Below are 12,500 nucleotides of genomic sequence, written 5' to 3' on the forward strand. Positions count from 1 at the left end.
ATTGGTGCATTGTAAATTTTTCACTGAATGATGATATTCAAACATGAAAAATAGCAACCCTAATCAGAAATTATATAATTATATGCAACAAGAGAAACACAATTGGTCATTTCCGAGTTAACATGTGCCCAAGGCTGTCATAAGTTTTAATTCACCTGTAGCCTTGATCTTCACACCCGTAGCAAACTTGTTACCTTATGGGTGAATTGTATCAACTACAGGTCAGTTCAGCCATAACATCAAGGGTCCATCATACTCAGCCATAACTGGTGTTATGGGTTACGGCCCTTATTGATAACCCTGTTGCCTCAGTGAACATTTCAAAGTGAGTCCTCATGCAAAACCTTTCATATGAAAATGAGTTTGATTTGCATGAAAATGAAACTGCAGGTTGAGAGCATTTTGTGTGGTTTCACACGAAGACTCGCTTTGACACAGAGACAAAAGGCAACTCAGAATCAAAGTGGCCTATTAAAATCATACGAAAATTATGACAGTCAACTAAGACAGGTGAGAGGGTCAATAACTTTAATCAAAATGTTTTATGGCCATTCCCATATTTTCTTGCACTGGACCAGGTTTTAAGTTTTTATTGAAAGCTGTTTCTCTGAGTCAAAAAGTATTAACCACTTTCTCAGATTGAACCATATTGGAATATAACAGCGCTCTGTCTTTTCCATACAGACCTTGCAGCATTCAATCAGTTCTGCCAAGACATAGCGCTAATACAGTTTTAACAACGTATTATCTTTATTTAAAAGTTAAGCCAACCGAAGAGATACCCACCTAACTGTTCTCTGAGCTTATTTACAGTTTGTTCCAGCATGTGAATTCTAAGAGCCATCTCAGACTGCATTGTTTTGTATTGGCGGGTCAGATCTGCATGCAAAGAAAGTAAAATGATTATTATTTACCCAGGTCAATGTGTAATTCTAATAAGCACATTATTTTAAAAAACAAAACAAATATCCGAAGCCTGTTACAGTGAATGTATACCAAGAAAGTTTACCAGCAATACAGTTCCAAGTTTGAATGAAAGTATCAATGAATTGCAGGACTGGGTCAAAAAAGGCATGGATTTTCAGTTTCATATACCCCTATTCAGCTCCTTGTGAAGTTTCTTGTTACCAATTGGCACTATGATTAGTAAATAGATCTCATGAGGTAGTAATTTACCAGAGCTTAAAAACAATATTAAACAATTTCAAATTACATGTATCAGCCCTAAAAGTACCAGTGGTCACCTACCAGAAGTGTTCACTTTAGTATTTTGGAAAACTGGTCTTTTGTGGAAGGTAGTGACTTGAGAGGTGGTTGCACAGGGAGGTTTGACTGAGGTTTCTGTGCACATTGCACTGAAGGCGTTGATGCTGGATACTCTAGCCTTTGGTAAGCATTGTGAGACCATGATACAAAATTATTGCAGTGTTACAAACCTGGGTTTGAGTCAATAAGCTTCCAACACAGTCGCAGTGACAGTCAACACAGCCACTACAACCGGTTGCAGGGGTCATGGGTTTGAATCCTGTTCAAGCCTGACTTTTTTTTAGGCTTTAGTAGTAGCTGCTTAAGTAGTGTGTATACATGTAACTGTAATTATTAATCATGTCTTCATACAGTAACAGTGGATAACATCCCATGATGATTTAAACATTCCCGAACTTAGTGATCTTTATATAAGTGCATGAAAAGATTTAGTTTCACACTCACAACAATTACAGTTTCAGAGCCAAATGTGGCAAATACAGTTGCAGATAGATTGCTTTGTGATTTTGGGATGTAGGATCTTATTTTAGACCAACCTAGTGGGGGGTATGGCAAATGCAGACTAAAGACTGTAGACTTGCACCCACTTAGCAACAGACAACAGAAACAATGACCCTAGCCCAAAAACAATAACAGCTGCCACAATGATAAAACAATGGTAACTCATGAGAGCTGCTACACCTCATACTCAGCGGTAACATGATTTTACTTAAAAAATTCTGTAACCTGCAAATGCCAGCCCAGCAATCTGGTGGCGAACCAGAGTGTCCTGTATTCTGATGGTGTACATGAATTATACTCTGGCCTATGAAGATTACCTGATGAAATGTCGAGTTTATTAAGCTGCTCTGATTCCACCTCTTCCTTTGCTTCTCTCATCTTTTCTTTCATACGATCTGCTGTGTCTTTAGACCTTCTTGCGATTTCGGATCTTGCAGCTGAGGAATGTGATTGACATGTTTTAGATGATTTTTTTTTTGCGGCTGCAATGTCATTTTCACTGCGTGAAAGACAAAAAAACTTACCAAGTTCATCTTTAAGACATTCTATTTCTTGCATTGTTCTCTTGTACTTATCTTCTATCGTTAATTCGGTCTTTTCTGAAGGAAAAAATTACGTACACTGTAAGTAGATACAAACAATTCCTACTGATTCATCGAAATTCACAAGCAAAAATACCTAGAAAATAACAGTTTCTAACGTACCATCCTTCTTCTTCTTTTTCTTCCCTTTTCCCTTTTTCTTTTTGGGCGGCATTTCTTCAGCGCAGACGGAATTGAGGCTTAAAATTTGTTCAAAATACTTTGATGTAATTTGGTTGTTAGGACGCCATCTTAGTTTTTTCAAGAAGTTTTAACCTAGCAGCTTCTTCACAGGTCATGCGCATAGAAGGTTCTCTTCCGTGCGCAATCCAAGATGGCGTCGCTCAGAGTATTAGTCGGCTGCAAACGTGTCATAGATTACGCCGTAAAGGTTTGAGATGATTGTCTTTCAAACTGTGAGACCGTAGAAGAAGCTTTACGAAACAGTCTAAAATGTTGTTTTTACTTGTAGATACGTGTGAAACCTGATAAAAGTGGAGTAGTAACTGATGGAGTCAAACATAGTATGAATCCTTTTGACGAAATAGCAGTTGAAGAGGTAAGCTCAACATAAACATTTTCTTTACGTCAGTATAACTTTTAAATGGCTCCTTTTGTAGTTAATAACCGAATGATTGATGACACTGTGATAGGTATTATTATTGTCTTTTTGAGGGCGAATTTATAATGCCAATTGATGTTAGACCTGCGCGACTACGGAGAGCATTCTCGAAAGGACCCAAAAGGATGTAAGCGGAGCCAGTACCCAGTTATTAAAATGAAGCTAAATGAGGCTTAGATACCTTGTACCAGTTTCTGTCTACAATGATATTTTCTCATAGAAGAACTTTGCAAATTTAAGGCTCAAAAAATTACATTCAATAGGGGTTGTGTCAAAACAGGAATTATTTTATACGGTAGTAGTTGAATTGTTACACGGTAGCATAATGTGCTAAGCACTTGGTCATTTAAAGGGACCAGGAAAAACTGACTACAGCTCCCAGTCCTGGATTGTTTTTTCAGGTTCATGGCCCTGGGGAGTGCGAGGTAATCCCTATAGTGGCCTATACAGGGAGATTCTGCCTGAAAGGGGTACATTTGTACCTCTAACAGGCTTGACCTTGACTTTGAAGCAGAGCCTCTCTGATAAAACTTTGTAGAGTGCTCCCACCCCCCTACCTGGGGTTCATGACATGAAGGGCTGCAGTGGACTTTTCAACAGCACCACCTTCCTTATGAGAACCAATTTTGTGTTTGGAAGCAAACAGTTTCTTTTTTTCTGTGACAGGCAGTAAGACTTAAAGAAAAAGGTATAGCTTCCGAGATTGTTGCTGTGAGCTGTGGACCAGCCAAGAGTGAGGTAAAGTAAAATGTAAACCAGCTGAAATCCAGTAATAACATGATATATCTCTAAATACTTTTGATATTTTCATAGTAGAGTGGTCTAAAAGATTTTTAGAAAGAGCTCATACAGTCAACCACTCCACAAATTGCATTATCAGGGGTTTCATTAACGTTTTTAGCAGGGAGGAAACTAATTTCCACTGGCAGGCAAAATGTTTTGAACTGAACTTCTTTATCAGAAAAAAATCTCCTTTAGATGGTCAAACCAACCTCACAACTGGTCAATTTGCCAAGTGCATGCCCTTAGTGAAACCCCTGGCATGCGCATTATGCAATTTCAACCTTACATGGTAAAAAAAGTTAGCCTTATATAGTTAAGGTACACTGAACTAAAGGTTGAGTAGTCCAAGAGGTATGAGCACTGACCAGGTTTATTGTGTTCCTGGAAAAGACACTGGACTCTCCACTCAACTATATTGATGGGTACTAGCAGCCTGCTACCATGGTCAATCAAAGCCAGTGGCAAGCAGGCATTCTCACCTATTTTCTTGGACAATTCTGTCCAAGGGGAAAGGTGCAATGATGTTAAACCTATGTGAAGCACCAACCTATGACACAAGACCATAGAGCGGTTTTCAATTGAGTGTCGTAAAACCAAAACCAAACCAGTTACTTACCAATTAGACTACTCGGCCAATATCAAACCGTAGTAAAACCAAAACCAAAACCAAAGTAATTACCTGATTACGTTTGACACTCAATTGAAAACCGCACTATCACGACACCAGGAACTCCATGCCCCGCTCTTTGCGATAACTGCGTGGGTTCTTTAACATCCCCTGCTAACCATGTAACACTGCAGATGCAGGAGACGGAGCCTACAGTTTATAGTCATTATCCGAGAACACTTGCACATCAGACAATTTGCAGACACAACTGCAAAGGTAGCACATTTCCTCAGCTATTTTAAGACCCTGAGTGTGGGTCTGGGCTGGGGCTTGAACCCTCAACCTCCTGCACAGCAGTCTGGCACTCTACCAACTGGCTATCCAGGTGGCAGCTCTAACAGTGTTAGGCAGTGTGGCTCAAGTGCAACTTTACCTTCACCTACTTTACCTTCATAGGAAACCCTTCGTACAGCACTCGCCATGGGAGCAGATCGTGGTATCCATGTTGTTCTGAATGACAAGGAGTATGAAGGTCTTCAGCCTCTTGCAGTAGCCAAGCTTTTTGCGAAGATCACAGAACAAGAGAAACCTAGTCTTATTATCCTTGGAAAACAGGTGCAAGTCAAGATCATAATGAATATCAATAAATGAAAGCACTACGACTGCATTGACCATGGATCATGCAGTTAAAAGATTTAGCATATTTCTTATTTCATGCTCATCATGATCTGGTTGTTCAAAGGGTGGACAATTCTATGGATTGGCTAAGTCTCTGTCCAGTGGATAAGTATTTACCCAAGCTTTTTTCCTCTTTTCCTCTGTTGCAAAAAAAAAAAAATGATGAGAGAATGCCTGATTGAAGGTTATTACTAACCCAATGGATTACATGTACAGTGTGTCTGCTTTGACTGACTGGTGCCCGCAGAACATATGGTACTCTAATTCAATCTACCCCAGTTTGAGCCAACCTTATTTCTTGATGTTTTTTTTGTTACCCTTAACTAGTTCTTACTACCTTAGTAGACCCTGATACGTTTTCAATTATTTTTTTGCTGCAAAAGAGAAAACATACACAGTATCCTGGAATTTTTATGAAGGTCTCTCTTACAGGAGCTCAAAGCTGGTGAGGGACGACCCCAAGCCAACTATAACATTTTCCAGAACATTTGAGCAATAATTCCCAATGATACTAATAACAGAACCAAATAAACATTTTCTTGGTTCTTCCCACTGAACTTTAGAGTGTTCTCTGTCAAAGGTGCCAAGAAGCAGTTTTCCATTTTAACATTTCAGGACCCAGTTCGAAGGCTGGATAACGCAATCCGCCATATAAATTGCCATTCACCAGTGAATAAGTGTTCACAAAACAAACTGCATTATCCATTGGATAGTGATTTATCTAGTGGACAGCATTATCCATCCTTTGAACAACTGGGGCCAGATCTGTTATGTGATTATCACGATATTTGTTTTCTAAAGGCAATTGATGATGATTGTAATCAGACAGGACAGATGTTGTCTGCACTGCTGTCATGGCCTCAGGTAATATTTCTTAAAACTTTCTATCCTAGTTTATGATTCAAGTACAAGTTATGTAGAGTTTCAATGAACAGGTGCTTTTGCTAGGGTCTGCATTTAGCCTCTATTGCCTTAGTGAGTCGGATGGATGACTTTTTTCCTTTGACCAGAAAGGCCTCGAAACAAGAACTGGTATTATTTTATCTTGCGTTATAATTGTTGGAGGTGCAGTGACCTAATGGATAGTGCCCTGGATTGAGTAGTCCAGCTTTGTGCCCTGGCTGGGGTCATTGTATTGTTTTCTTGGGAAAGACACTTGAATCTCACACTGCCTCTTACCACTAATGGGTACTGGCAAACTGCAAATTGTAAGAATATCTTCCTCCAAATGTCTATCTGATTGTCTCTACTTACAGCTCTGTAATTACACTACTGCACTGTGGTTTTTGGGCCAGTGAATTGCAATTAATATCTTTAGTGTTCCTTTAGGAGACTTTACACTGTTAATCATTCTCAATTTGTTTCACATGTCAAATCTCTTAAGGCTGGTGTTCACTGGCGCATTAGCATAAGCATAAGCTGACATACGCAGACACAGTAAGATGCTGATATTAGTGCTTTTTGTTAAGAAGCTCACAGCACCTCACTGTGTCCGTGTCTATGTTGTTTATGCGCAGGCTAATGTGCACTACAGTAGTTAAAACCAGCCTTTAAACCCACAGAACAGGACGTAGGTTGGAGTGGGGCACAGTTTGGGAGGGCAGAGCATGGAGCCCAGTAAACCATGAGTTTGATTTTAAGGTATTTTAATGATTAATTGTTGTGTTATTACAGGCAACATTTGCATCCAAACTGGAACTAAAAGATGATAAACTGGGTGTGACGCGTGAAATTGATGGTGGTCTAGAGATGATTGACGTGAAGATGCCATGTGTCATCACAGCAGATCTACGGTATTTAAAGTGTCTTGTGTACTCACATGGTAGAATGTACGATTTTGTAAGCTTTACTTGGAGATGGCAAACAAACTAATGAATAAACTACTGATTCAATAATTGATTCATGGGTCAAACAAGGAAACGGACAAGTACAGAACAACGAAAATTACTGACTCTTAAGAAACTGAATAAATATTTATGCAGGATGACCATTTCAGTTATAAAAACTGCTATCAACATGGGTCCCGCGTAAAATGAGTAAAATAATAATTGAAATAACCCATAAAAAATATGCAACAATCTCAAAAGTTATATAACAATCTAGAAATATACATATTTGAGACACTTCTTTCCTATTGTCAGGTTTTTTTTCTTGTTCTTAGCTAAGTTTTCAATAGTTTATCTCATTAGTTAATAGTTGGTAGGCTTTTAATTTTAATAGTTTTTTAGATAATAATAGGCTTCTTATTATAACAACTGTCCCCAATTAGTAGAGTGGTGTATCCTCAGGGCTAGCAAAATTGTGATGCGCGAATAAAGTTTTAGTATTGTTGTTGTACTAACTAGTGCTAGTGTACATACTGCTTACATGTAAGCTTCTAATCTTTTTACATGACTGTCAGTTTGTTGATGCAGACCGAATTTATACTTGTTGTCCTAAGTTGTTTAATCAAGCCTTTTTGTTGTTATTTTCTTCAGGTTGAACGAGCCTCGTTATGCCACTCTTCCAAATATCATGGTTTGTAACATTGATTGTTCCAACATCTAACACAATAACCATTAGAGTCCTTTAGGTTATCATGCTTCCCACAAGGGATGCATGGTTAAACTTGGGACAGATAGAAATATATTTGTTTTGTGCAAAATCGTCGCAAAGGTTTATTGACTTCAACATCTTCATAATGATTAAAACACAGACCTCTTCGCAATGCACTTTTTAGCGCAGAGAAACACAAGTGTCAGGACCCAAAATTTTATAAGAGCTTGGGAGAAATGTGAGTACACAGGTTTTACATGCTATCAATTTATTGTCTGTTTTGAATCACAGAAAGCGAAAAAGAAGAAGATTGACAAGAAATCTCCTGGTGACTTAGGAGTGGACGTTGCACCCAGAATAGAAACAATCACTGTTGTTGATCCGCCAGTACGCGAGGCAGGAATTAAAGTAGAGACAGTGGATGACTTGGTCGGTAAACTAAAAGAACAAGGATTCTGCTGACCAGCTGAAGAAATAGATGCTGAAAAATTGGACAGAAAAAAATGATCATGCTCTTAGTTTGGCTTGGGTGTAAGAACACTTCATTTTTGGTGGAAATGGCTGGCTCCTTTTTTAATTGCCAATTAATTATTTGTTATCAAATTTTGGCGCCGCTGAAAGCTGTACTTGTGTTTGTGTAGTTTCATTGTATCCTGTTGTGCGCCATCGCCTAAGTGGAGATCTATGTTATGGTAAAGCAAATACATGCACCTTTGCAGTGAACCATATCGAAACCTCCAAGGATTAAAACTCGTTACTGAACTACGCGTGTTTTTCTGCGTTCTCTCTAAGGCCCCGCCCATACTACGCCGGAGAAATTTGAAAGCGCAGCTTTATTTCTACGGTTAGGCCTACTGTCCACACTAATCTGTCACGAAAATGGAGCTTTTCGAAAACGCTCTTCAAACCGGAGGAATCTGAAAACGCCGGCTTTACGTTAAAGTATGGACGGAAAACATTTTGAAAACAGAACTTTTCGAAAAAGATGACGTCACGCTAATCATGTGATTTCTCTGCCCGGGTTTTCTTCAAACAGAAATCCAAAATGACCGGTGATTGATGCGTTGTCAAATTTCTCCGGCGTAGTGTGGACGGAAAACATGATGCATTTTCAGAGTGAAAACATCGTTTTCATTTCAAATTTCTCCGCAGAGTTAGCACACTGATTCTCCTCAGTGTTGGTCTGGTTTGGGGCTCGAACCCTCGACCTCCCGCACAGTCAGCCGTTCTATCTGAGCTGACCAGACGGCAAGTCCTAGACTGTTTGGATATGTGAGAATTCAACTGAAACTTAGGAAGCAACGTGACAAAAATAGAGTAAAAATAAATTAATTAATTAACTTTGTTTAACGAGGGTAACACACTTTACTGACTCCACACCTCCCAGCCTTAAGATTGTTATTAGTTTCTACAGGGAGATCCCTGTCTCCTACCCACCAGGCTGCCTTCCTATTCTTACCCGGTAGTTTCCACAAGAGAGTGTCACTACATTTCCAGTTGTTCCTTTGTTTCGGATGACATGACAAATGCACCTGACTTCATAACAGAACATGGCAGATGCCATAGAAATTGCAGGTAGACCGCAATTCTCTCGAAATATCAAGCGCGAAGCGCGAAAGGCAAATTAGTAAAAACGTCAGGCGACAGTCAACGCAGCCTGCGTGTTAGTGGTTTCCTTTCGGCGTGCACATGAGGTGCGTTCACGCCCCGGGAGTGTGGAAAGATCGTTCCACCAGTGCGCGTCCTTCTGAGCGTAAGAACAGCGTTCCACGCAATCTTCTCGCGCCGTGGAAATGAGTGCATGGCAGGCTAGTGGTAGCGGTATGGCACGTTTCTTAGTAGCGTCGGCTCGTGAAAATTTTAGGATTGCCGGAATCGACACAGTGGTCCAATCGGAGCATAAGAAGATAAGCGTCTGTTTGATACCTTGATCTGATTACTAAGGCCTCGCGAGATGGTGGACGTTCGATACAAAAGGCTTGATCTAGTAATTCGCGAGTTCGTCTTGAGCGTTGCTGGGTGTCCGGGCCAACAAGCAGGTTTGATAAGAAAAGGCAAGCGACATTTCAGAGCACATGCATGCAAGGATAAGAGAGAAATTGAGATCAAAGAGGTTGTTTTCTGGACCGGCCATTGCGGCGGTTACAGGTGATCATCTATCCCCTTAATTTACTCTTGCAAAGACACTTCTCTCAGAATGCCTGTCTCCCGGGGGGGGGGGGGGCGGGGGGGGGGCGTTATGAGTTACCGTTATGAGCTCGAGATCGTTCATGTTTGATTTTAGGGTGGGTCCTCCCCCTCATTCTTCTCGCCTATCGCACACCCCTTTGGTGGAAATTTCTGTCTCTTCCCAACCTTCTTCTCCTTCAAAAAGACAAGACGGCGGACAAACATTTCGCGCTAAAAATAAATACGCATGCACTGCAGGCGAGTAAATGGTTTGGAAATGAGGAAATGGCAAATATGAGATAAAAACTTTAATCATTTCAGGTTGTTTATACTGTGCTGCATACTGTGGTCAACTACTTAAATCATTACAAGTGATATCTTACAAAACAAGAAAAAGGAAAGTCTTTCTTAGCCGGATATGACGTAATGGTTTGTTAATATATACCATTTTCTTTTAGCGTTGTGTGACTATTCAAATAACGGCTCAGTGTAAATAAGAACTACTAAATAACCAGTAATCAGCAGGCAAATATTTCCGCGCTCTCATGGTTCTCTTAAACATGGTTGCCATAGACATCACTTTTCAAAATTCCCTGACTTTTCCCCCATAAAAATGAAATTTCCCTAACCAAATTAACACAAAATGTCAGATATAATAGCGGCCTCTAGCCTCCTCTTGCAGCCGTCCTTTGCACCCAATTATTTTTAATACACTGATAAGTTTTTCAACAAATTTTCCTATTTCACTGATTAAGAAAACACATTGTTGAGATCACCAATGTTTCTTCTAGCCTTCCATAGTGTGAAATCAGCCGTTAAATTATTTCAATTTTACCTCACTTTTGTTCTAAATTTGTCCAATTTTCCTGACTCGAAATAAAATTTAAATTTCCTGACCATTTCCGACTGATTAGTCTCAGCCTAGTTAAAGACAGGGAGAAAAGGAAAGCGGGGACAAATTCGCCTGATCACAATTTAGCAACTTAGCTGTTACCTGTAGAACACCACTTTTTACTTTACTGTCGATCCGTTTCAAGAGCCTAACTAGATTTTCTACGCGATATTGTTTTAGTCGTGTTTTCCCCATTCGGCTAATCTGATTTGCATACCTTTTGACTCGCAGTTTGTACACTTAAAATAGTAACTTAAAACATTAATCAAAATTAAAATACTTATTACATTGAGGTTAATCATACGATGTCAACTTGGTGACCTCTGCCTCAACATTGTTGCATGACCTGTTCCTCTGTTGTCCTTGCCTTGATCAGCAGATCATGTCTCGCTTCCTAAGTTCTTTGTCGATCATCTTCCTCATTCCAATGGGAAAGCGCTCTTGAGCCTCTTTCCAGCACATGGCGAGCAACCTTACACTTGTTATGTCATCCTCGGCAAGCTGACTCGAGATTGTCTTCACACTGTTCGTGGACCATTGGTATTCCTTCTGGAGAAAACGAAGGAACACCTCCACGGAAGCTGAAAACGACAAAAAGCACAGGTGATGTTTAAATAATGATATTTTTATTATTTTTTTTTTGCTTTTGAAACGCTGTCACGACAAACGCAATAGCGCTATGAACAAGTCTCAACCGAAAGTAAAATGAAACATGCAGCTGGTGCCAAACGTGGGAAAACGCGCGATTAGTCAGCGCTTCTCGCCTCTGATTGGTCGGGGCGCTTTCTTGCCAACGATTGGCTCAATGAAAAAGCATGTTCGCTCTGATTTGATAGCTGGAGCAGGCTACAGGTGGTTGTTGAGTTTATTGGGTGTTTTTTCTTAGCCAAAAAAGGCGCTCATGAACAGAATATAAAATCGTCCCGGCCCACAAGAAGAGGCCTTTCTAAAAGAGACATTTAAGAGGAGAAAAATGTCTGAACAATTCGAATACTGTGAAACAAAATAATTAACTTCGTAAGTCTACAAACTAGAGAAATGAATGAAATAGGCAGTGAGGACAAACAAGGGTTGTGTTAAGTTAATAATGAAAAATAAAACACACACAAATTACCCTCTTGAGAGTCAGGGGCTACTTGTCTACTGACGGTGACTCCCTCCAAACCTTTCATCATTTCATCTTCTTGTTTGTTCTTCTCTTTTTGTTTCATGATCTTCACTGCTCGTTCAGCGGTCATCAGCGCATAGTGCAGGATGTCGAATGCCATTTTTTCTATTTCCGGGTTACGTTCCTTGTTCTCTTTGGTGTAGTTCCACACGAAGAATGTGTGACTGATAGAACTTCCGGTGGCGGCTGATGCCTCGTCGAGGGCGTCTTTACACTCTTCCTCGTTCTTCAGTTTGTCACGGTGAGTAACAACAGTGATGGGTGCAATTCCTGTTGAAAAACGAAAACAAACAAAAAGATAAAAATAGGTAGACGAAAGAAGAAAGGAAGTTTTTCTCATTCCCTTGCCACGTCCGGTCCGTGGCGTGTCCTGTTTACTTCCAAGGATTTTGCCTGACAGTGATCAGTGTAAATTCGATTCCTGATTATCAGTATTAACATCTGGAAAAGCGTTGGCAGTCTTCCTTTGCTTTACCCTGTTCTTTTGAACCCTATTATAGTTTAAGCCTTGCACTGTTCTTTACCTTTACTCTGTCCTTTTGATTCCTAAAACAGGTTAGGTTTTGCACTCTTCCCTTGCTTTACCCTGTTCTTTTGATCCCTAATGTTAGGTTAGGCTTTTCACTATTCTTTAGCTTTACTCTGTTCTTTTGATTCCTAAAACAGGTTAGGTTTTGCACCCTTCCCTTGCTTGACCC

At 40.0% G+C, this 12,500-nt stretch overlaps 2 protein-coding genes and 1 pseudogene across 3 annotated transcripts in view; 1 reads left to right on the forward strand and 2 right to left on the reverse strand.

Moving 5' to 3' along the window:
* The window catches only part of LOC110044224 (dynein regulatory complex protein 12-like), a 6,796-nt gene extending 4,151 nt beyond the window's left edge, over nt 1-2,645 (reverse strand). The window contains exons 1-4 of the mRNA XM_089293362.1: nt 2,472-2,645; nt 2,292-2,366; nt 2,085-2,204; nt 787-879 (exon numbers count right to left, since the gene is read on the reverse strand). Of these exons, the coding sequence (XP_089149488.1) occupies nt 787-879; nt 2,085-2,204; nt 2,292-2,366; nt 2,472-2,523 (340 nt within the window). The 5' untranslated portion in view covers nt 2,524-2,645. The remainder of the gene's footprint in view (nt 1-786; nt 880-2,084; nt 2,205-2,291; nt 2,367-2,471) is intronic.
* On the forward strand, nt 2,637-8,335 carry LOC110044225 (electron transfer flavoprotein subunit beta-like). Its single transcript, XM_089293355.1, has 8 exons — nt 2,637-2,739; nt 2,821-2,907; nt 3,637-3,708; nt 4,817-4,975; nt 5,840-5,902; nt 6,713-6,831; nt 7,516-7,555; nt 7,865-8,335. The coding sequence occupies exons 1-8, from the start codon at nt 2,683-2,685 to the stop codon at nt 8,033-8,035; spliced, it is 768 nt and encodes a 255-aa protein (XP_089149481.1). The 5' UTR covers nt 2,637-2,682; the 3' UTR covers nt 8,036-8,335.
* A 1,700-nt stretch (nt 8,336-10,035) lies between these two features.
* Nucleotides 10,036-12,500, reverse strand: part of LOC110044239 (uncharacterized) — a 6,248-nt pseudogene continuing 3,783 nt past the window's right edge. The window contains exons 3-4 of the transcript XR_016208286.1: nt 11,749-12,072; nt 10,036-11,215 (exon numbers count right to left, since the gene is read on the reverse strand). The product of XR_016208286.1 is annotated as an uncharacterized LOC110044239 (transcript). The remainder of the gene's footprint in view (nt 11,216-11,748; nt 12,073-12,500) is intronic.

Source organism: Orbicella faveolata, unplaced genomic scaffold (assembly GCF_042242905.1).
Source record: "Orbicella faveolata isolate gen_17 unplaced genomic scaffold, um_ofav_v1 contig_25, whole genome shotgun sequence".
In the NCBI taxonomy this organism is placed as follows: domain Eukaryota; kingdom Metazoa; phylum Cnidaria; class Anthozoa; order Scleractinia; family Merulinidae; genus Orbicella; species Orbicella faveolata.

Coding starts and splice junctions, on each gene's coding strand:
- LOC110044225 (XM_089293355.1), top strand. CDS start 2,683: ATGGCGTCGCTCAGAGTATTAGTCGGCTGCAAACGTGTCATAGATTAC. Junction 2,908..3,636: donor ACGAAATAGCAGTTGAAGAG/GTAAGCTCAACA, acceptor TTTCTGTGACAG/GCAGTAAGACTTAAAGAAAA. Junction 6,832..7,515: donor GTCATCACAGCAGATCTACG/GTATTTAAAGTG, acceptor TATTTTCTTCAG/GTTGAACGAGCCTCGTTATG.